This window comes from Ictalurus furcatus, chromosome 26 (genome assembly GCF_023375685.1).
Source record: "Ictalurus furcatus strain D&B chromosome 26, Billie_1.0, whole genome shotgun sequence".
NCBI lineage: Eukaryota > Metazoa > Chordata > Actinopteri > Siluriformes > Ictaluridae > Ictalurus > Ictalurus furcatus.
This window is the reverse complement of record NC_071280.1, coordinates 8,489,639-8,514,879: the sequence shown is the minus strand read 5'-3', so window position 1 is coordinate 8,514,879 and position 25,241 is coordinate 8,489,639. Positions and strand designations below refer to the sequence as shown.

The 25,241-nt window shown below is 39.9% G+C and overlaps 1 protein-coding gene across 3 annotated transcripts in view; it reads right to left on the bottom strand.

The window, feature by feature from the left end:
* Positions 1-1,087: 1,087 nt before the first annotated feature.
* LOC128602246 (rho GTPase-activating protein 6) overlaps positions 1,088-25,241 on the bottom strand; it is a 132,341-nt gene continuing 108,187 nt past the window's right edge. For all 3 annotated transcript variants that reach the window (XM_053615932.1, XM_053615934.1, XM_053615933.1), the window contains exons 4-13: positions 23,670-23,926; positions 18,826-19,021; positions 18,669-18,724; positions 13,570-13,720; positions 12,840-12,988; positions 10,252-10,431; positions 6,289-6,380; positions 4,923-5,206; positions 4,656-4,727; positions 1,088-3,063 (exon numbers count right to left, since the gene is read on the bottom strand). In XM_053615932.1, the coding sequence (XP_053471907.1) occupies positions 2,567-3,063; positions 4,656-4,727; positions 4,923-5,206; positions 6,289-6,380; positions 10,252-10,431; positions 12,840-12,988; positions 13,570-13,720; positions 18,669-18,724; positions 18,826-19,021; positions 23,670-23,926 (1,934 nt within the window). In that variant the 3' untranslated portion in view covers positions 1,088-2,566. The remainder of the gene's footprint in view (positions 3,064-4,655; positions 4,728-4,922; positions 5,207-6,288; positions 6,381-10,251; positions 10,432-12,839; positions 12,989-13,569; positions 13,721-18,668; positions 18,725-18,825; positions 19,022-23,669; positions 23,927-25,241) is intronic.

Genomic DNA, 25,241 nt, shown 5'->3' with positions numbered 1-25,241 from the left:
GGTAATAAGAATGATGTTTAGCATCGAAACGGGAGCTGGATTGAGCTGAACAAAGTAAGCGGTTTAAATGTTTGAAGCAGTTATCCTAACCCATGCTAACATTTTTTTTCCCCCTTTTCATTGGAATTTTGTGTACGTGTAGATACATCACTGCTGACTTAAAACAAAAGGAACATCTCAAAGTGATTTACCTAAGCATGTCTGTATCTGGATACTACATTGTTCTGTTTATCTGTATCTGCTTAGCGTCAACAAGGTTTCTAAGGTCTAAGGGGGAAAAATGAGATGTGACGGCATACTGTATAAAGAACAGTACAGTGTGCAAAATGGATCAATACAAATAAATAATGCTCATTTCACTCCACCAAGAGCCAATGACACTGCACTTGCTCACAATATACAATAATGGACAATTTGCTTTCAAATTGACTGATAAAAGACTGTACATACAGAGAAAGATCTAAAGGATCTAAAAAAAAAAAGAAAATGAGTAGGGAATTAAAAAGGAGTTCAGCTTTTCGTTCTGGCTGAAATATGTGTAATGTAGTGAGTAGCAAATGAATTTGACACGGATGACACATGAAATGGATTTTAAAACGAGTGCTACAGTTTCAAGGGGTAAATTTTGGTCTGTGGAATTCATAGAAATTCTGATTAGTTTGAGTGATTTAGATTTTGTTGTATTAAATATGAATGGAAACATTTTAAATAATAAAAAATAAAAACAGTGACTGCTAATCCCTTTCTCTCATCCATCACATTGAACAATGGACCAGACATTTTCATATGAATGAATTCCAGTCAATTTGCTATTGTGAAAGTTGTCATTTTTTTTAATCAAAAAATTGAAGTTTTTGAAATGTGTAAAATGTAATGAATCTGAGGTCCTAGTGCTATTTTTTTTAGAGAGAGAGAGAGAGAGAGAGAGAGAGAGAGAGAGAGATTATAAAACATGACACCATTTTGTAACTATTTAAATAAACAAAGTGTAAAAAAAAAAAAAAAGAGTAAGGGTGCAAGAGATGCCAAAGCATATCTAAATTGTGTTGAGCTTTTTCTCATTCTGAGCCACAGGATGCAACTGGAATCAACCTATAAAAGTTTATTACTATTATTCGAACATACTGCTGAATTCGCAAAATGTAGTTCTGCTCTTAGGCAGGTTGTAAGAGGCAGCTTGCAAAGGCACAATTCATTTTAGAATGTTTTAAAACAAGCTTAAAAACAAATCCATCTGAGGAACATGTACCTTCTTTAAGTGCTGTGGAAATAAAAGGTGGATACCAAATGCTAGCATTTGACTGAAGAGTTCTTAGAGAATTTCTTCTCGAGAGTGACAGTCGCTGCAGAAACTTAAAAAAATCATGTAGTTTGGAACAGTGTACATAGAAAAACACAGGACAAAGTCATAACATTGCATCATCGGAGACTATTCAGTAGCTAGCTAACAGCCTGTGTGGTAGTCGGTTAATTAATGGTTAGCGTACAAGTCAACACACACACTACAAGCTTGGCAGAGGACAACTTTTATATGTTAAACTAATTTAAAATATAAAAAATAAATTTATGCTTTATTTAATTACACAATCATTGTAAACTTGCCATTAAAATTGTCGTACTCTTGCAGTGCATTATGGGAAAACACAGTTCGACAAATCTTGTAAGAATGGGTTCTATGTGTTCTCACATCTGAGATGTGAGAGTTCTAGTAAGCGCACGAATTAGACATATTTTAGCATTTGGGCCAGAGAGGAACATGTGGCCCAAATATTAATGGCCATTTTGAAATGCTACTGAATTTCACTCATGCGTTATTCATTCAGAGGCTTACATGTCCTTAATTAATACAAAATGGCATTTCACTGTCCTGGTATCCTTATAGCGTTGGAGGTAAGAACAAATAATTTTGTATACATCTGATTTAGCAGCTTTTTTGGCAATATTCTTATGGTGTATATACAAAAAAGGAGCTGAGCCTGTAAAGTTTGACCCCATGTCATACCATTCAGTGCAAAAATTGAACAATTGTTGTTTTTTTTTTTGTTTGTTTTTTTTGTTTTGTTTTAAAGGAAAACTTGTAAGCAGACACACACAGCAGTTACGCAATAATTTGAGTATAGTGTATTGTTCAATTTGTCCATATAAAAGTGTCAATGATTTAATGATCTGACAGTTTAGCTTTAGGTTTGTTTGGTAATTAATGTACCTGGTTTAGAGCCTATAATGCTGGATTCCCGTGTGAAGCTAAAAACAGAACGTGAGGAAAGGGCTCTGAGCCATTGGGTTTTAGAAGTGGATCTAGCAAGCAAACATTAATTTTTTTGGGAATGGAACCGATCCCACACCAATTGCACTGTCAGTTGATCTGTGGTTTGCTGCCTGGAATCTTCCTCAGCTGGAGGAATACTTGCACCTCTTTTGGTTTCCACGGTGCCACTCGGTTCCCCCTACTGCCACAACTGCCTACAGAGTATAATGAGGAGCTTAGCCCCAAAACCAGTCCGTACATAACACATATAAGGCAGTGGCTTCTGTATATAAACATACTGAACTGCTTAGGTTGGCATCACACCAGTGTCTCAGGTAGCGTATCAGCGTTGTCTGAAGACAGCAGCTGCCAGATGTGCCATCTGTCCCTCTGCCAGTCTTGCCACTCTGGGCTCGTGGGCACCAGTGTGCCCACTGGTGAGGATGAGTTCTGGTTGCTGGTCTTCCCGAGCTGCTGGGGGTGCTGCTGAGACTGTGACACGACAGAATTGGACGAAACTATTGAAGGTGTTAATCTTGAGTGTCTGTAAGGTGGTGGAGGAGGACGTGCTTCATTCCTGTTGGTCGGTTTGGGGCAAAGGGTGGGGCTAGGTGCGCTGTGGCGGCTGCTCACTGGAAGGTCCTCTGAGCTGCTGGATTCCAATTGGCCATTGGGTTTAAGGTTCAGGTTGAGGCATGCATGAGTCACTGTGGTGCCTTGTGGGAAATCCGGTTTACTTACAGTGGGTGGAGTCCGATCATCAATTCCATCTCTGGAGCTGCGGGAGCTTCCGTCTGATATGTTGCCACAGGAACCTGGAACAACAAACCAACAGCCATCTTTTTAAAAACCGTACTCAAATTCACTTCCGACATGTTTTCAATGTTGGACTTGATTCACTTCCAAACAAAAAAACTCCGTCCCAATCCTGAGCACACGCTTCGTCATCCGCAAGCATGTGAAGAGTTCTCATATGTAAATGTAAGGAATGGTACATGGTGGGCTGTTCAGTTATTATCCTATTATTTTCCAATAGCACTGTGTTTTATTTGGATCATAAACTGTTTCTTTATGTTTACACTTTTGTCTTTTTGCCATTTTGCCACATGTTAATCTCTTTCATTCTTCTTCAGAAACCACTTTATCCTGCTCAGGGTTGTAGAGGTTCCAGAGTCTATCCCGGGAACACTGTGCGCATGGCAGAACTACACCCTGGATGGGATGCCTGTCCATCATACACCATTTAAGTGATTCATCTTAAAGTGTTTTACTCAGTAATTACTGTGAATTCTTCAGTATCCACAGTAAAACGAATAGGAAAAGTATGTTGTTACGAGAGTGGGGAATGTCTGGACCACTCCAAGCGGTTTAGGGAATTAATAATCCTTTCAACTGTCCACAAACTCTCTCTAAATCTTAAAGGCTTTTTATGTAGTCTTTAGCAAGCTGTATTTTACATAGTGGCATAAACCATATGAGGCCACGCTTCTCAAAAAGTCTCTGCTGTCTGTGTCTGCAGTTCATGATCTCTTCACCAGTTTTATTTCATACTGAAATCATTTTTCCATCATTCAGTGTTTTCCATGGTCTAACTTAGAAGATTCTTTTTCTTTGCTAAGTTTCATCTCAGGCTTTTTTTTCTTACAGTTCATCAAACTTGATTTTGACACTCCTAATGCTTTAGCCATGTTTCTGATCGATTTATTTTGGGTTTTCGGTTTCCCGAGAGCCGCCTTTAGTCCTTGTTTTGAGATGCAACAGGCTCCATATGCCACATCTGGGAATAATTCCTTTTTAGTCCTGAACATTAAATAATTATGCATTGGCTCACAGATACACAAGAAACAACTGAGCAGCCAACTGTCCAATTACGTCTGATTTCCTAAAATGGGAAAATGTGTAAGGGGCTGTACACTGCCTTATACGAATGTATATAAGCATAAATTAAAGATAAAGTTCTAATACAGTCGGACATCACCAAAAGTCAAATAAATTGGATTAATTATAAACAGTATTTTTACTATTAGAATGTTATCCTCAGTTAAATAAAGTTTGATCCTGAGGGCAGAGTTTCACATGTTCTGCCCCGTGTGTGTGGGTTTCCTTTGGGTCCTTCCATTTTCTCCTACATTCCAAAAACATGACGGGGGATTGGCAATGTTGAACTGCCCCATATGTGAACGAGTGTGTGTGCCCTGAGATGGACTGGCGTCCAAGCCAGGGTGAATTCCCACATCTTGCTCAGTGTTCTGGAGATCCACTGCAACTCTGAGCAGGATAAAAAGCTTACTGAAGACTGAATGAAAGAAAGAGCCTGGGATAGAATCTTACCAGTGCTTCAGATTGTTATTATATTTAGCATAATCAATTTAGTATAATAGAACTGGAGTCATTTTTGGTATAGTACCTGTATAGGGTTGTTCTTGCAATCCTGGCTTCAGTGTTGTGTGCCACGCACCCCAAATGTTAGCATGCTCCTCTGAAATAAAGAATAATGTATTAAACATTATATCAGACGTGCCTTGTAATGGTTTCGGGGATTGATGTGTATATTTCAATACATATTTGTTTATATTGCTAACGATTCTTTTGAGGAAGAAAAAAAAAAAAAAGAAATCTAAAGAAATGTCCGGGGATGTTTTTGCTGAGGCTTTACAAAGCTATTTTATCTCACCCTTGGCTGGGGACCAGATATTTGAAACCGTGTCCCTGCTGCGTCCTGTCACTTGTCCCACCAGACTGTACTGTTCAGGGACGCAGAAAAGTCGCTCTGTGCTGAGGACTCGTCCGGAATGGACTTCGCTGTCTTTTGCCAGGTCTCCCCCTCTCCTCTCAGACAGCACGGGAGAGTTGTTGTCATAGGGAGAGACTTCACCACTGGACGCCTTGTTGGAGTCGCTGGACGATCTGCACTCACTCAGAGAGAGTGATGCCTCAGAATTTAACAAATCAGGACTTCTGAAGGAGAAAGAGGCAAAGACGGTGTCACAATAATGTAGGTGGCAGGAGATAGGGCAGCTGTGGATCAGGTGGTAGAGGGGGTTGTCCACTAATCGCAGGGTTGGCGGTTCGATTCCTGGCCCACATGACTCCACATACTGAAGTGTCCTTGGGCAAGACACTGAACCCCAAGTTGCTCCCGATGGCAAGCTAGCACCTTGCGTGGCAGCTCTGCTACCATTGGTGTGTGTGTGTGTGAATGGGTGAATGAGACACAGTGTAAAGCGCTAATGTAATGTAAAGCGCTTATGTAACTCATAACTGGAGTATAACGTCATAACATGTACGGTATGTATGCAGCGCCTGCATTGTTGAATCATTGTGAATCTTTTGCTTTACTTAAGAAAAACGTGCCATTTTGAAATACAGAAAAGATAACTGGAACAACGAACTCAAGGCATTTAATATGCCACTTTTCTATGCAATTTGCTGCAATGATCTTTTATATCTTATGTTCAGTTGATTTTATTACTGCCAACTTGAGCTTAATTTTATTTATTCTTTTGTATGTTTTCATTTCATATTGCTTACACATTTATGCAAATGTTCTCTTCCAAAAGCTACACTATAGAGAGTATGCAAACAAGTTGGAAGCAGTTAGAAAGGAAATTGGAAGGTAAAGGAAATGGAAAAACTTTTTGCTCCAATATCCGTTTGGTGTTAAATTCCAGTATTTGTTCATGTTGCTACTAAATGTATTGTTGGTATATAATAAAATTCTATGTCTTCTTTTTGTCTTAATGTTATGGAAATTTTTGCCTGCAAATGTATACCCCGTTCTATAAACGAGACATCAGTAGGATTATTCCCTGTATAAAAAGGACTGAACGAGTAAATGAAAGCCTCCTGTAAGTAATTATAAGACAGCACTGATGAAGTCTGTTTATTATTTTGGCTGCAATGCTCGCTCTTGGCCAGCAGAGGGCGATACATAGCCATACACTTACATTCGCAATATGGATGTCACATGGTCCTTTCTAGTGAAAAATATGGCCAAGCTGTTTACACTTTCTCGTATTTTATGTTACAGGATGACTTACTGTGAGGCCTTGCGTCGTAAGAGGTAGTCCACCACGTCAGGATCTGTCTCCAGCAAGCTCATCAGCACCTCATTCTGCAAGTCTGCAGACACCTGCACATAAACGCAACGTTTAACCCTTTAATATCCCGGCTTTTATTACTCAGTAGTAGTCAACATTATGGATTATTTAATGACTACAGGGAGGTAATAGCGTATGCAATTAGCAGGGTCAGAAATTTAATTGTAAAACCCTTGGAGTTTAGGTTTAATCAAGCTTTCCCAAAGCATTAATGCAAGCAATATGTACACATGCATATGTCCTACAGTTTCAGTAGAATGTGAATATATCTATAGGAAAAATGACATCCGGTTCTTCATCCCTTACATTCCACAAAAGTTCTTCTCAGCTTTAAAGAGCTGAATATGTAAAAGAGAGAATGGAGATTTAATCTTTAAAGCCTTCTGGCACCAGCTAAAACCCCCCTACCATTTACAGGTGGCTCCTGCTGGGCCTTTCATTTAAATCTCTCCTTTCAGTATGAAATCAGGCCTGAAATTCATGCCAAACACACCCAACACTTCTACATGGCTCTTCTAGTGTCTCATAAAGGTTTTAAGCCGACTGGTTTCGATGGCCTGGGGTTCAAAACCCCATTAAAATGATAGGAGGAATGAATGAAATAAGGTAACTGTGGGTAATAAACACTTGTGCAATGCATGTACAAAGAGTAACTTGAGAGTGTGTGAGCTCTGTGGTGTGTCTCAGTGTGTACAGTCTGTGCGTATAATCATCCATCTGTCTCATTTTATTCTGCTGCATTCAGAGTTGTCAGCTTAAGTGCTAAAGATAAATCAAAAGTTATGCTGGGAAATGTATCCGTATTCAGACTTGCGCTTAACTGAGTAGGGGTATACCCCCGGTGTCCTGGCGGAATTCCCCCATTGGTCCTTCTTTATCATGGCCCCCTAATAAACCCCCATCTCTGAATTGGCTACATCACTCTCTCCTCTCAAATTGGTAATTGGTAATAATGCACTGTGGCTTAGTGGTTAGTACGTTTGCCTCACACTTCCAGGGTCGGGGGTTCGAGTCCCACCGTGGCCGTGTGTGCGGAGTTTGCATGTTCTCCCCGTGCTGCGGGGGTTTCCTCTGGGTACTCCGGTTTCCTCCCCGAGTCCAAAGACATACATGGTAGGCTGATTGGCATGTCCAAAGTATCCGTAGTGTATGAATGGGTGTGTGAATGTGATTGTGCCCTGCGATGGATTGGCACCCTGTCCGGGGTGTACCCCGCCTTGTGCCCCATGCTCCGTGGGATAGGCTCCAGGTTCCCCCGTGACCCTGAAAAGGATAAGCGGTATAGAAGATGGATGGATGGAATAATGCACTGCAACACAATGCAGCACAAAACAAGACGAATAAAAAACAAATTCACACGATTCTATTGTAAAATGCTCCAGCGATGGCCTACAGAGCATCTGTTACTTTTTGCACACTTTTCTGGCCCCAAGCTTCAGAATCTTGTAAGCTATATGCGCACACAAGTGCACTTTTAAGCACTGTAATTTGCCGAGCTTTTCAGAGCAGAATTCACAGCATTCCCACCTTTACAAATAAAGTTTACTAGGAGTTTTGTTTAAAGCAGTTACTGGCAAGGAAACGTGTTTGCCAATTGGTCAAATGTCAAATGACAATTGAACATCGGATGCCATCACCTGATACCGCAGTAGTATACAGCAACCAAGAAAGGAAACTGTTTTGTATCAACAGCACCAGAAAGCTTCAAGCTTAGAGAGGTGTATAAAAAAAAATAATAATAATTTAAAACCCATACAGCCACTGCAGCCGCTGCTGGGGTTTTGTAGCATATGTGTTCACCATTTCATAGCACATACATACATGTATGTACATATTTAATATTGCTCACAAATGTTGTCTGTTGTGTAATTTATATTGCCCAATACATAATTGCCAAGGTGAAATACGGTGGGTATAATGTTGTCAGACAGTGGTGTTAGACTTAATACTTCTTCTTGGCAGAAATGGATATTGCGCAAAGAAAAAGCATTTAAGTACAGAGTCTAAATAGAGGATAACTGAGACATGCCTTCGTCTTGGATAAACTCCACCCTGTGTGTAACTGTCTGAGCAGCGTTTAAATCCATAAATAATTCTGAAGTATTACCTCCTAACTACATGCATTTACTGAATATGGCTTTTTACACAGCGTTGTGCAAAGGTTTGGGAGGATCCTGACCCAACATTATATTTAAGTAACAAATATAATTTAACAAGCAGTACCTACTGTATATGACCAACATTTTTCCATCCTCTACTTTTATTTCATAAGTACACTTCAATTACTCCCTGGATGTGAATAAAATAAACAGTTGGTGCAAAAGTTTGTGGCCCTATGGTTTATGAGGGAACAAATTGAAATTGCACCTCTATTATAACACCACTCTTTTGCACTGTATATGTAACGTTAAACTCCCCCTTCCCTCTCTTAATATACAGTCCCCTCCAAAAGGATTGGAACGGCAAGGCCCATTCATTTGTTTTTGCTATACACTGAAGACATTTGGGTTCGAGATCAAAAGATGAATATGAGACTACGGATCAGAATTTTCCAGCGCTTTCATTTCCTGACATTTACATCTAGATGTGTTAAACAACTTAAAATAAACATAAACTATGGCACTTTTTGTTTGAACCCACTCATTTTTCAAGTGATTGAAAATTTTGGAACATGATTTCATTGAGAAGTGCTTCTCGTTGCCCAGTTAGATTGATTGTTTAAACAATGAATAGTTCTGAATGTCTACTCTTGATTTGAGCCCTGTTTTTAACCTGTGAAGACTGCATTTGCTGTTAAAAAGGATAAACCAACATGAAGACCAGAAGACCTATGTGAGACAAGCAAGCCATTTGGAAGCTGAGAAAAGAGAAGAAAAAAAAAATGTATCAGCGCCATTGCATAAGCATTGGGCATAGCCAATACAACAATTAGGAATGTCCTGAAAAAGAAAGAAACCACTGATGTACTAACAACCAGACATGGAACAGGATGGCCAAGAACAACAACAGCAGCTGACGACAAAAACACTGAGCTGTGAAGAAAAACCTAAAAAATAAATACATAAATAACACAAAACCATCACCAACATCCTCCACAGGGCAGGGGTGAAGGTATCACAACACATCTCCCAAAGAAGACTTTGAGAGAGCAGAAATATTGATGCCATAGCACAAGATGCAAACCACTCACCAGCAGTAACAGTCAGAATGCCAGATTGGAATTCGCAAAGAAATACAGAGATGAGCCACAAAAGGTTCTGTAACCAAGAATAACCTCTACTAAAGTGATTGAAAGGTCAAAGTGTGAAGAAACAATGGATCTGCTCATGATCCAAAACATACAAGCTCGGTCAAGCATGGTGGAGGTAGCGTCATGTCATGTAACTCATGATGGCAGCAGAATAAATTCAGAAGTTTACAGAAACATCCTGTCTGCCAGTTTACAGAGAAATGCATCCGATCTAATCGGGAGGAACTTCCTCACACAGCAAGACAATGACCCTAAACACACTTCCAACTTAACAAAGGACTTCATCAGGGGGGGAAAAGTGGAAGGTTTTAGACTGGCCAAGTCAATCACCAGACCTTAACCCAGTTGAGCAGCATTTCACCTCCCGGAGAGGAGACTCAAGAGAGAAACCCCCCTAATCAAACTACAACTGTAAGACGCTGCCGTACAAGCCTGGAAAACAAGAACGCAACAGTTTGGTGATGTCAGTGGGTCGACATCTCAAGCAAGCAAGCCTGAGGCAACAGTGGTATGAAAAAACTCCCTGAGAGGAAGAAACCTTGAGAGGAACCAGACACCAGAGAGTACAATTACGAGTCATTATTCATTAAACACAGAATATTACGGAAACAAACACTGCTGTATTATTACATTTTGCCCATTTTGTTGCTCACCATAAAAAGCTCCTCATAGCCGGTGATCATCCTCTGTACCACAGCGATGACGGCCGTGGACTCCTCGGCCCGGGCCGAGCTCTGCACGCTGAACTCTTTATCTGAGCTCTTCTGCTTGTGCAGCAGGTTTGGCCCAAAGATGGTAGCTAAGTTGATTGATGTCATCTTGTTCCCTGTAACCTGTGGACAAACAGTTTATTCTACATGTGTATAATCTCTAAATGTACACATCACGTGATGCGTTTTGGGAAGTGAAATTTAGTTATATCCTTGTGTGAATGCATTTTGTTAAATATCGTATCGATCAATATCATTAAACTCCAGTAAAAGACTCAGGAATAAAGGGAGAGAATTACTGCATTTTACTTGTAAGATCACTACGATGTTGTGATCACATTATTAGCGGTTCCTCTAAAGCCACACAGGGATTAAGACTTTAACATTGTCACTACAACTTCATGTACACAGCAGGGTGGAGATTCAATTTTTCTCACAGCAGGACTCTGTAAAAAGAGGATTAACTGTGTGTTTGTGTGTGTGTGTGTGTGTGTGTGTGTGTGTGTGTGTGTGTGTGTGTGTGTGGTTTACGAACGTCAAAAAAATCTTACCATTCTACTAAATGCAATAAATCTACCCATCACTTCTATACAAAAAAATACTTCCTTTATTTTACTCCAAGGATCCTAACTAACTAGCGCACTGCCCTGCTTCCTTTCCCCCAAATCTCTCACAGGGTCTCAGCGGGAACGCGAGTGCGATGAAAACGTTGATCAGTGTTCCCCTCCCGAGCGTGAAATGAGTCTGGTTTCCTGTGCAGATAGGCATGTGGGAAAGTACACTCAGAGCGCAGGCAGGAGTGAGAGTAGTTCGGAATGGGCCAAGCAGGCCTCTGAGAGTCCACATCATGATGCCGGATTCTCTTTACAGATTAACAATGAACCCATGAAGACCTGAAGCATGGGTTTCTACTCGAGTACGGTGTGCGAACTGGGCTTGAAGTTAACACCAAGAAAAACAAGCCCAGGTTATGATCCCCAAGACTGCACCCCAAGACAAGTTTAGTTTTGTGAACTGTAACATGGAAATAACATGGAAATATCTGTGGAACATAATAAAACATTTGATCAAACTATGGGATCAAAAAACGTCCATGCTAGACTCCTTGCTCCTATCATTACTCTACTTTTACTGCCTAGCAGAGCAAATGTGGAATGTATATGTGGAATGAGGTGCTAAATGGCCACTGGATACAGCTGCTTTTGGGGGAGAAAAAAACACACTATATGACCAAAAGTTTGTGGACACTTGACCGTTACACACGCCTGTGCTTATCGAACATCCCATTCCAGATTTAGTCCCTCGTTTGCTGTTATAATAACCTCCACTCTTCTAATATTGTGAAAATCATAATATTTATCAAATAAGTTGGGACATGTACAGCATGCTGCCAAAAAAGCAGTACAATTGTTTTTATACAACAATACAATATAAAAAGGAGAGAAAAAAAAAACGAGGGACCAAACACAGTGTATGCATAGCAGTCGATGCTGTAAAAGCACAGAACCTTGATTAAGCTACTCTACTCGAATCATAATGCATCCTGACGGTCGAATTTAGAGCTTTGGCATTGGGCTGGTCACACTGACCACTGGGGTCATTTTTTGGGCTATTCTTGAATGGTTATTCTGGTTTGGTCATGAAGACCTAGTATTCCTTTTAAAACTTTCTTCTTAATTCAATATCAAACAAATAAAAAAATAATATAATAAAATAAGACATTTCCTTGACAATTTGACAACCATTCATTCTCAGGAAAGTGCATCATGACATAACTGATGATACTGTATAAGAAAAATGAGCTTAAGTTCAGGGTCAGAATTGTATGTAACTGAGACACACCTCTTCTTTAGGCAAACTCCACCCCACGTGCGTGACTCCTACGTAGCTTCTGAATAGTGCTCAAGCCGGTAGTTACGTTATGAAATGAACTTATGATATGAAATTCTCACGCGTGCTTAACTCAACTCAAGTATTGCCTTATATGTCTAAAATAAACGGGCTAATTAAGAACCACTGGTCATTAGATAAAAACTAATATGTACCGAAGCCTGTTGAGAATATTTACATGAACGCACTATGATAAATTCAGGCCAGGTGGTTCAATTAGTGCTCATTTTGTCTCAAATTTAGGCTGACAGTTAAACTGGCCTCCACTGCAGACTGTGAGGATCAATTTCACACTGCCTACATAACTATGCACTGAGGACATATTACTAAATAACCCTTAATCAGACTTTTATGCATTTTCCAGATGTTGGGAAAGCCAAACTCTACTGATTGACCCACAGCGGTCTATGAAGTACAAAACTAGACAGTAATGTCGGCTCAATAACTATCGCTAATCTTCTTATTAGCTCTTAGTGACTGCCCTCAAAACTTGAAAGTATTGGCTTCACGCAGGTATTGCTGCAATCCCAAAAAAACTCACCAACACTCTAAGCGCATGATCTGTGAAGGCTTTTAGTCATTCAGGTAGACAAACATATGAATAAGACCATTGTAATCACAATTTCAGGTCCACAGCTCACCTCCTGTCCATCTTTGCCATATCCATTTTGAGCGTGCTGAGCCACAATGTGCAGAAACTCCAGCAGCCGCTGCAGGGTGTCACTGTTACAAGGCGGCAGCAGGTACACAAGCAGCTGGGTGACTAACTGCTGGTCTTCTGAGTCCAGCACTGTTAAGAGTGAAATCCAGGGTTATAGGTCAAAGATGGCATACGTTTAGTAATCCAGATCTGACCTACATAGTGAACTTATTGATAGCCTGGTGGTTGAGTACAAGTGACTGGAAGCTTGTTATTGCCAGAGAGCCACTGTTGGGTTTTTAGCCCACAACTGCTCAGCTTTCACTATGAGTTGCTTTGTATTAATACATACGCCAAAAGAATAAATTTATAAAAACTACTCTGTCTTTGATTCTTATTTCTTATAAGTATAAGATTACTGCATTGGTATTTCTAGGTCCACGAGTTCCCAGTGTTCTCATAAAAAAAAAAAAATAAATACAATTTATTGGGAACTCGGCCAACATTTCCAGACAAACTTTTAACTCAAATTCTTATTTACTTCATTGAATTTGATATTTGACATTTCACTCTGATTTACTTGACTCTTCCAGACGTTTTTACAAAACCTGATTCTAAACCGACGTGGGTTCAAGAATCTACAGGAGTCTGCATTGCAATTTAGCTTGGCTCAGTTCTCTCTTTGAATTAGCTGCTGAGGAAAACAGACTTTAGTTGTGTACGTTTCTCACATGTGGTGTTAATGAACGCTGTGTAGAGCTCTTTGGTAAGCAGCGGGTCAGCCATGTCCCGGAGGAATTCCTTCAGAAGCGCGGCCACGTCGTGGACGCTGTGTTCCTCGTCCAGCTGCACGTCTACGCCGCGGTCAAACTCCTCCCGCAGCTGTGGCAAAGGAATGATATAACTTCAATTAAAAATGTTACAATTAAAAACTGGCTCAAAAGGGAAATAAATGGGGGGGGATTGACGCTGTCTTACTCCATCCGTCTACCAATTAAAGACTGTTTTGGTATTTTACTGGGTGTGTAGCAATGGAGAAAAGGGCTGGTGTTTCTGGGATTCCCCATCAGAGAACTTTTAGTTAAATCCTGTGTTTATATGTATCTTCTATTTGAAATAGTAAATACATTGTTATTAAGCTTTAAACCAGATCAGGGTTGTACCAGGGTTAATCTGTATCCTAACAGAATAATATCATTTAGCCCCTGAGTTCTGCATGCGGAGAAAATAAATTAGCATTAAACAGTTTTTGATTGCTAACATTATGCTGGGTACTACAGTTGATCTCAGAATGAAACACAATAGAATGAACTATAGTATGATTACTTTATAACTATACAAATTTGACTGGTCGAGCGGCATTCCAAACGTGCCTATATTTCTCTTTAACCACACAGGGACATTTCACTGATCCTATCACTATGCTCGTCGGTGTTCGCTTTGTAAAATTCCACGTCCTAGTTACCATAGAAACGTTCACTACGGTAGTGTTGGTGACATCATCAGCAGACATGGCAAACAGTGCTTTTGAGGAATATAACGTTTGGCTTAAAAAATGAAAGCTTAAAAAGTCAAATGAAGATAAAAAAAAAGAAAGAAGGGAAGCAAATTTCACCGGAAGCACCTTTAATGGGAATGTACAAATCAATGTGAGCTAACTAACCATCTAGTGACGTGCTATAAAGTGTGTGTGTGTGTGGCTTCTCCGGGATCTAGTTCCACTAGCGGAAGAAAAATAAACAGGACATTTGACCATATCGTGTCTGGAATGTCAGGTACTAGATATACATTTTTTTCGTTGATAGTACTGTTGTATAAAAGCAATATTGCACTCGCAATTGTGTGGTTATACTGAATATCGGTACGGCTGTGATTACCTACGGTAGTTGTTCCTGCAGCTGAATGATATTCAGTATATCCGCACTCTTGTTTAAATATAACAGAAGAGCACATAATGACGTAGGCTATTTATTCCTCTTATTCCACAGTTATTTCCCAAATTTTTTTATAAGACGAAAAAACGCAGCTGAAACAAGCTTGGAAAACGATTACAAAAGAAAAACGCAACAGTTTGGTGATGTCAGAGGGGCACCGGCTTGATGCAGTTATTGCAAGCAAGGGATATGCAACCAAATATGAACTGTTATTCACTTTAATTAACATTAAGAGCATCTGACCCAATACTTTTTCCCACCTAAACACTGGGTGGTCTGCCACCAAAAGTACCATGTTCTAAGTTGCAAATATGAAGAAATGAAAGCTGAAATTCTGACCTATGGTCTCATTCATCTTTTGATCTCAAACCCAAAATGTCTTCAGCGTATAGCGAAAACAATAGAACTGGCCTTGCTGTTCCAATACTTTCAGAGCGGACTGTATTCGCTCTCATCGGTGGTATTAATACGCGCATGATTTTGTAACGTTCCTTGTCATCACATGGACACGTCTTCGTTAAACGGTTTCGTTGTCACTACACATGTACTTAGACACACTTGGAGCACAAGGAATTCCCTTTAAAGACTTTAATGGTTCACTAGAGTTGACTGGAGTTGTTCATGCCTTGCTTATCTAAGAATGTGTGTTAGTTTAGGAGTCCTGAAGAGTGAACACCCTGAAGCAGAACACGCTCTAGGGAGCGCTGATGGAACGAGCAGGACACAGAGACCAGCAAAGTAAAACATGCAGGCAAAAAGGGACAAAAAGGAATACTGCCATTATGAATGTATGATGAATGATAACCTGATTGTCCAGTTCTGGAAAATTGCTTTTGGCTTTACAGGCCACTTACATACACTCACACATTAAGACATGATTCAGTAAAACATAAGACAACAAATATCAAATAAAGGAGCTTCAATATCTTATCATGACGAGCAATGAGGAATTAGGTAGGAAAAAAAAATACATTATTTAAAACCTGAATTAAATCTGAAATAAAATCTGAAACGTTAGGAATTCATCAGGGCAATAGCTGCGCTGTAAAACCGGATAAGTTCATTTAACTCAAAAAATCTGAGGAAACTAATTACCTCAAAATTTTTAAATTGATAAATCAATCTCTTTAAGCCAAATACACTTAAATAGGGCAAAAATTAACTCTTTTTAAGAGTATTTGGCTTAAAGAGATTGATTTATCAACTTAAAAATTTTGAGGTAATTAGTTTCCTCAAATCTTTTGAGTTAAATGAACTTATCCGGTTTTACAGTGTGGTGAAATACAGTAAAAGATTTCCTGACAGTATTTTTTGTAGCTATAGGTAGCCTATATCGCCTCCCAGAGGGAAGCTTATTGAATTCACTAAATAAAGGGATGGGATGGATCTCTGAAGATCTGCTCGGTGTGCTGCCTGTTAAAAACCACATGAAACTCGGGTGTCTGTGATTTCCCTATAATTTTCTCTTCCATACCCACATTCCTACAGTTCTTCCCCCTTATTCTCTACATAACGCCATACCAAGTAAAGATGCTGTCAATTAAACTGTTGCATACCAGCTCCAATGTATCTTTACTTACAAAAAAAAAAAAAAAAAACACTATTTAGCTTCCTCAACAGATGCAATCGTTGCATAGGCTTTTTGAAAATATATTTCAAATTAGCTGTAAAATATTATCTGCTATCAAGTAGAATACCCTGCGATGGATTGGCACCCTGTCCAGGGTGTACCCCGCCTTGTGCCCGATGCTCCCTGGGATAGGATCCAGGTTCCCCGTGACCCTGAAGGAAGGATAAGCGCGATAGAAGATGGATGGATAGATGGATCAAGTAGAATACTTGAGTACTTAAAATCCTCCACAGTTTCCAGATATCGGTCATTAATTCTGACTTGGCTTAAGGAGCATGAAATATTTTGTCGCTGGTTTGTAATTAACTCCTTGGTTTTACTTGTATTTATAACAAGAGAGCTACTTCATCACCTAAACCTCAACAGTCTTCGAGCAGGTAAAATTATCCTCACGGAATTTGCAGTCTCAGTAAGCTCATTCACAAAATCTGCCACTTAGTACCTTTAAAATAATCTTACAGCTGATCCATGCTGCTTTCATTCCAAATTTTGATCATTTTAATAACTGGTTTCGCTTGATTTACGTTTGCCTTAGATTTTGGGAGCAGATTTACAATATTATGATCCGATTTCCCCACTGGCAGATGACACAGCACTTTATATGCATCAGGAACGTTTACAAAACTTTACAAAAGTTTACAGGTGTTAAATTCAGCCCAACATGAACACTGGTTGAGTTGGAGAGTGAAGAAGGGCATTGTTTTAGCTCTGCGCTATACTTTCCACCACCTCAGTGTTATCAGGCCCACATACAGGCATTGAAATAATGGCGATCCGTGGAAATTGTCTTGGTCGATACAACTGTCTAAAGGAAACATGGGTACAAATGCGTTTTCGCCTACATTACCGTGTTACTCAACAATTATCAACAAATACTTCTACTATATTGTACTAGAGTGTATTAAATATCATAGAGTGTACTGTTATGCATGTACTCTATGTATCCTTTGTTGTTTTTGCAATCGTATGATCAGCTTTTTGCTGTTTTTGTAGTGAGTAAAGCAAAAAAAAAATGCTTAACACTGTGTGACCCATGCTGCGGTGTCTCTCCCATCACTCATCCGACAGGTTCTTCACACAGCGCTTTCCTGTTTCCTTTGCAATTTGATTCTGATGCGCACTGGGACCCGGTGATATTTGTTTACTTTAATGAAATAAGATCACTGTTTGCACCGGGGTGATGTTTTCTCCAGAGTACGGAGAGTGTACACCAAACAAAACATCACTGTATTCACCTACAAGAAAGTGCTAGAGGGTACATTTAGATTTAGGGCAAATTCACCACTATTTGAAAGTAAGAAAAAAATATATATATACCATTCATAACTGAGACCCGTTTGGCAACATTGTGAATGAAAGATAAAATCAGCTGTTGTCGGGGTTGTGAATTTAGACAAAGACAGAGGTATGGGGTGTGGGGGGGGGGTGTCCATCATCGGATCTTTTTTATCATGTGTTTCATCGGCAAAAAAAAGAAAGAAAAAAACAGACATGGCACTGTCATCGGCGTCACCCATCTCACCCACCGCATAAAACAGAACCTTGTGATTTAGAAATGATCAATTCCACTCGAGTTTAGCCAGATTATCGTGTAGGATTACTAAACTTCTAAGCATTTCATGAAACGAAGCCCTTCTCATATAAAAAAACGGTCAAAAAATTAAGTTTACACACACACACACACACACACACACACAAAGAAAATCAGTGATCCAATAAAGCAGGTCTAAAAATCTAGTAACAGACAGATTTGTGCCTTAAACAACAATGGATGAAAACCTGCTTATAATTAAAGGTGCGGTTTGTAATGTTTAAAAGTGTTTCTAGAACTGTAATAATACTATAATCTTTAAGATACGTCACTAAAATGGCGATTTGTGATGTTACTCTATAACAGAGCTGGCTACTTTCTTCATTTCGGGCTTTGTTTTACATTTATTCTGTCCTGGTATGTAGCTCCACCCACAGCCAGAGCAGCATCACATAGCTCTTCCTGTAAAAGCCAACTCATGAGGTACATACTGTGTTTGTTAGGAGAGGTCTCATTAGTATTTTTTCACTTCTACTGCAGTTCATTTTCTAGGCAGCAGAGGGCGATCTAAATGACACACCGCTGCTTTAAGAACATCCGCAGTGAATTTGAATACTGAAAGCTTTTATTCACTGTTTGGACGTTAAGCACAATGACATAAATGCATGAAAACGCATGAGGGAGATATTATGAGTGTGACGTGTTGTGGTGTGGAGCAAGAATTGCGCTTCCTACCTGCCTCACTCTTTTCTTCGAGCTGCCCACTCTAAAGATGCCCACTGTCTGTAGACCTTAATGAAAAATAAAAGAATAATTATGCAATCTGTACACAATTTGGAATTTTTTTTTTTTTTACATCATGCATAGGCGTGAAAGTTCATAGCATGCGTACCATACTTCTCAAGGTGCTGGCAGCAGCTGTCCAGCACACGTGGCACCTGCCTGTAGATGGGGTTCAGGCTCAGTCTCTTGTCCTGCTGCTTCTCCTTCTTGCTGGGTGTCTCGGCAGGCAGCGAGAGCTGCAGCGCCTCCAGCAGACGTGACTGGTTGTCGTCCAAATCCGTGATGGAGTCCACGGACATGCCACCCTAACAAAGACATTCAAATCATTATGTCTGTCAAGATTTTTTTTTTGCTTTGTGTTTTATTGCATTTCCCTGCCAAACCATATCAAACATCAGAATGGACAGAAAGCGCGATCCCTGTAAGTTTGATCGTGGCATGGATGGTGGTGGTCTGAGTATTTCGGAAACTGCTGGGAATTTCATACACGACAGTTTCTAGAGTTTACACAGAACGGTTTGAAAAAAATAAAATTAAAAATAAACACTGAGTGAGCGATAGCGGGTGGAAACGCCTTGTTGAAAAGAAATGTCAGAGGAAAATGGCCAGACTGGTCTGAGCTGAAAGGAAATCTATAGTAACTAAAATAATCACTCTGTGCAACCATGGTGAGCAGAAAAGCAACTCATCATGCACAAAACATTGACCCTTGAGGTGGATAGGTTACCATTCCATGGTCTTTTTCTCATTTTCAGCTGTCCAGTTTGGGCGAGTCTGTACCTGCGATTGCCTCAGATTCTTGTTCTTGGCTGACGGTTATAAAGAGTGATTATTGGAGTTACTATAGACTTCCTGTTAGCTCAGACCAGTCTGGTCATTCTCCTTTGAGCTCTCTCACCAACAAGGCGTTTCAGTCTGCAGACCCTCTGCTCACAGTCAGTGCGTTTACATGGACAACAATAATCCGATATTAACCAGATTAAGACGATACTCTGATTAAGAAACTAGCATGTAAACAGCGATTATTGATGACCTTAATCCGACTAAAGTCGTACTCGATGTAAACACAAACGGAATTAAGACGTGTGGAGTATTCCTGTTTTAGTCTCATTATGGACGTGTATTACAGACATGTACACACCTTAATCACACTATTAACGTCGTGTGAGAGTTTTCACCGCATTTTGCGACAGGACACGATCACACACGGCAGTGCTCAACCGTTTGACGGCAAACAAGAGAGCACGGCTGTGTCCGACACTGCGTACTTACCTGCTATATAGTAGGAGAAACACATGTATATAGTGGGCGAAATACGTGTATCTCAGCTACTATATAGTAGAAGAAATATGTTTAGGTAAGTATGCGGTTTGGGACGCAGCCCACGGCTTCAAGCAGTCGTCTATTTGCACGTACAGCACGACTAATAATCAACTACACTTGAAGCGTTCGTAAAATTAAACATAAAAAACATGCAGAACTGTATACGGTACCATAACGACGAACAACTGAATGGTGATACGTGAAATTCTGGAGGGAACGTCGGACGGCGTGGCGTGGGGACGTGATGACGTGTGCTGTTAATCGAACTATGTTCTATAACATGTAAAACAGGAACATTCTAAAAGCGACTCATGTAAACACCTTAATCACAATACTGTCTTATTCAGAATAAGGTCAATAATTAGATTACCGCTGTCCATGTAAACGTACTGAGTGTCACGATTGCAAGGTGGAGACGGATGCAAGTGCAGATTTACTTTTAATTAACGGCACAACAAAACACAAAACAAGAACTCCGAATAGGCAGCAAAACACTAAGGCAAAGAATAACCGTGAAACAAAGACCACAAACACAGCAACATGGACAACGGCAAAGAAAGACAACCGTAAGACAAAGAGTGCAGTACAAACTGTGGCTTTATACACATAGGTGCTCGTGTATATAACATGACGTGATTCGGGTGCAGGTGGTCATGCGACCGTGATGCAGTGAGGTACAGTGGCTGCTGGGAACTGTAGTTCAGAGTTCCTTCTCTGATACATATGACACGCAGGGTGTTTTTTGTTTTTCGCACCATTCTGTGTAAACTCTAAAGACTGCTGTGTGTGAAATTCCCAGGAAATCAGCAGTTTCTGAAATACTCAAACCAGCCTATCTGGCACAAACATCCATGCCAAGGTTAAAGCCACAGAGATCTCACTTTTCCCCCATTCTGAAGTTTGATGTGAACATTAACTGAAGTGCTTGAGTTAACGCTTGACTTGTGTTACCAAAGCCCTTGGTTTTTTTTTGGTTTTTTTTTACAAGTGTGTCAATAATGTACATGGGTTGTTTTGTTTGGTTTTTTTTGCATTGTTTATTGCAAATAGATGTCACAAAAATGTATCATTGTTCTACATAATTTCCATTTCATTTACTTCAAGTGTTCCAGTGCCTAAAGAGTATCTGGATTCGTCTTGAAACAAATTCAATTCAATTCAATTCTAATTTATGTTGCACTCATACTTTTGTTTTCATTTGACTCTCATACTCTCATACAATATATACAGGATACTAATCCATTCTAAAGGAGAGTAATTCATGTAGTACATATTCAAGTACAAAATAAATGTAAGAATCTAAGAACACTTGAGTGAAATATATGTTTGTTGTCCTGTAACAACCCAGCTCTGGCTCTGGCTCTGGCTTCCAACAACGAACCATTAGTCACACCTTTATTAACTTTGATTCATCTGTATTTTATTATTCTGTTGTTTGTCTAGTGTCTATGCAAAGAAACATGTTGGTCTAACAACTGGATGTACAAAGCGAAGGACAAAGTGCAGTTTTTCAAGCTTACACCACTTCCAAGATTGCACAATCTGCTTTTTCTACTTCCAAATTGTCCTGCTTATGAGTTTGCTGGGTCTCCTGAGGTTCGCAGGGGCCTTTGGAATGCATGTAAGTGAGCTATTGTGCTGTTAAAAGATGGAGGTAAATGATTTAAACTAGAATTCCACTGGTGCTGTCAAAATTGCCCTGTGTTTCACAAGGGCTTCGTGTCCAAGCTTCAGAACCTGGCTAATCCTTTGTGTTTTGAAACACTGCTTCCCTGATTATCTGGCGCTGGTTTCCAGGTGTGGTTTAGTTTCTAGCCCAAGAGATGCCGTAGTTGGCTAATAAGGTTTTTGACACTGTACCTCTTTCTGCTTTCTCTCTCATTTTATTTCCATGCACAGTCTATAGCTGGTTACACTCTGCCCATGATGCCTGATCCTAACACCAATCCTGTCTTATTATCAAGCATGGTTCTGTGAGGTCAGAGGTCACGGATTTGGTCTGAGGTGACAGGAAGTCTACAGTAACTCAAATAACCACTCTTTACAGTCGGGGTGAGCAGGAAAGCATCTCAGAACTCACAACACTCCAAATCTTCCAGCAGATGGTCTACAACAGCAGAGGAATACAACGGGGGCTACTCTTATCAGCCAAGAACAGGATTCTGAAGCGACGATGGTCACAGACGCAACAAAACCGGACAGAACATCGCCTGGTCTTTTTCCAATCTTCAACTATCCAGTTTCCATAGAATATAGCATCAATATTGTACTCTGCATTGTTCCTAGACAGAAACCACGCCCTTGCTGCATGTGGTACGCAGAAATAGAACTCAAATGTAATATTATGTTTGGCGTGCAGCAACCACGCCACCGTGTCCTTACCACGTCTGGTGTAAAATGGGACGTATTCCCAGGCTCTGATCCTGATCCCAAAATCTGTTCCTGACCTCAGCTCCATCACTGGTCAAACTCTGCTGGTGTCCTCAGACTTTCCTCTGACTCTATAGTTTTCACCTGTGCATAGTTTAGTTCACTTGTGTCTTGCTTTCTTTTACCAGCATAAAAATATCCAAATGGTGTATAGTTTTCATTTAGTGTATTAGTCATTTTCACACATTTCTAACTCTAAGTTCTGAGCTGTTCTTTTTTTCCATCAGCCCATGTTACATGTCCCAATTTCTGGTCTACTGTGTCCTGAGTTTTTATTTTCTTTTAATTTTTTTTTACCTCGCGTTACAATTTAAATGCTACCGTGAATTCCAGGATTAGAACCCACCCAAAAAAAAAACCAAGCACTGCATATACAGTGGGGTCCAAAAGTCTGGGATCACACTGAAAATATAGGATTTAAAATTTGGGATTTAAAATTTAAAACATATTTCTGGCATACGTAATATTCAAGATTCTGCACTATTTCCAGGTCCCTATTTAAAAGTAAGCAAATGTGCGATATTGACCATGTTAACTGCTTCGTACAAAAGGTCAGATTTTCCACATGCCTAATCTCTTCTACTGAAGCATGTGATCAGGCGACACTCCGGTGGATTTGATCTAAAACGGATCGTAAGGTTTTGCACAAACTTGTGGAGTCCATACCAGTTCGAGTAAAGAACAAATGGGACGTACCAAATGCCAAGAAACTCGGAAATCCATGTCAATATTTTTTTAAATTCTACTTTTCACTCAAGTTGCTGTGAATAAAATAATTTGTAATGAAAATTGCTATATTAAATTAGAAAAGAATGCAAAATAGCATTTTCACTAGTGCTCTCAGACTTTATCTTTATCTCTCCAGTATGATAGAGGTGTGACAGGATATTGGAATGTTTTTAAATTTCACTTGAAGAGGTTTTCAATTGGCGGTAAATTCTCAGCTTCAAAAGTACTACTGGATAAAACCTGTCAAAACTTTGTGACAGTACAACACAGAGGAAAATATAGAGATATATGGAATGAGCTTACAACCATGTGTCTGTGTGTACGACTATTCTGGCAGTTTAAAATATACGCTATTTCAAAAATCATTATTAGAACAGAACATGAGGGTTAAACTCATCAGTTCCACTGCTTTGAAAATAACCAAACACTTTTTTTTTTTAATGATTAATGATGAAAGCTGGCTGTCCTCACCCTCCTGCGAGCGCGGGGTGCCGCTTCAGGCGTGTTGGATGACGTGGACTCGTTGGCCGTCTCCGAGGTGGAGCTGAGTGACGAGTTGCTGCTGGAAAGCTCCTTGGTGGGTCGGCGCGTGGCAAACTGCAGGATGGAGGACACCAGGTCACTTGGGTCTCTCTGCTCCTCCCTCTGACCCTCTTGACGCTGACGCTGGGTTCGGTCGTTGGCGATCACCTGTGATAAGGAGATGCCAAACGCCTGCGGTGCGTGTTCTGAGGCGACAGGAGAAAGGTCGGAAAAAGCAGCTCAAATTTAGCATGGCAGATTTAGACATGAAATGATATAGTGAAGTCGGTTTGCTTTATTTAAATAAGTAATAATGAAAAGCGTACAGAGAAATAAGTCATACCAAGAAGTAAACATTAAGCAGAGAAAGTCTGCACCCCCCTTGGATTTTAAAGGGGTCATATGATGCTTTTTTATATTTTCCTCTTCCTTTCGTGTGTAACGTATCTGTTTGTGCATGTATAAGATCTGCAAAGTTACAAATCTCATAGTCTCCCACAAAGGGATTAATTCTATCTAACAGAGAACTCTGCTCCAGACCTGCCTAAAACGCCTCGATCCAAGTCCGGATATTACTTTTTAATGACTGATAATATCTGAAGTTATATATGATATTATCAGCATAATGCCTCCATAATGTTTTAATTAATAAAAAAAATTGTACACAGTATTTCATGTTGTCACTTCAGGACATAAAGTTGTTACAGTGAAGAAGACAAATGAAACCTTTACGACATCGTATCTGAAAGCTACGAGAGTTACAAAATAAAAACTTACCACTGTGAAACGTTCTGCTCAAGTCGGGATTGCAAAGTTGGTTCCGATTGATTTCGAACCGGTACGGTAAAACCTATGACATTATTAACTGTGTTCATATTTGCTTTAGAAGCCTTGGAAGCTGAAGCTCATGATTATGGTAAGGAGCGTTACATTTCCACACGCACTTGAGGTTCTTGGCCAATCATAACGCAATGGGTCAGCTGGCCAATCAGAGCACTCTGGGCTTTTCCGAAGGAGGGGCTTTGAAGAACCCGGAAGTCAATCGGAGCATTTCAGGCAGCCTGAAATAGAGGTACTGCAAGTGTTTTGAACATTAAAGCATGTTAACCTATCCAATTACGCCCAATAAACCAAATAATGAACTTTTAAAACAGCATCATATGACCCCTTTAAATGAAAAAAGGAACGTGTACGTCATTTAATAATTTATCCATAGTTGAAGAACGTTATATTCTGAATGCAGTGAACACAGTTATATGCTATTTAGTATACATTATAAATGTCAAGCCATCAATTTCTTTCCTTGTAGAATCTTGGAATGAAAGTGTATCCGCTGTCACAGAGTGTGTGCTCAGTCCTTCCTGTAACAGCAGGTAATGTTTATTGTTTTGGCCAATTGGACTTGAAAACAGGCAGACAGGCATAACGGTATCAGGGCAGGGGTGGAAACATCAGTAGCCCAGGTGTTGGCAAGTAGTTTTCATGTACAGGCTATTTTATTTTTCCAGACAAGCAGGTTTA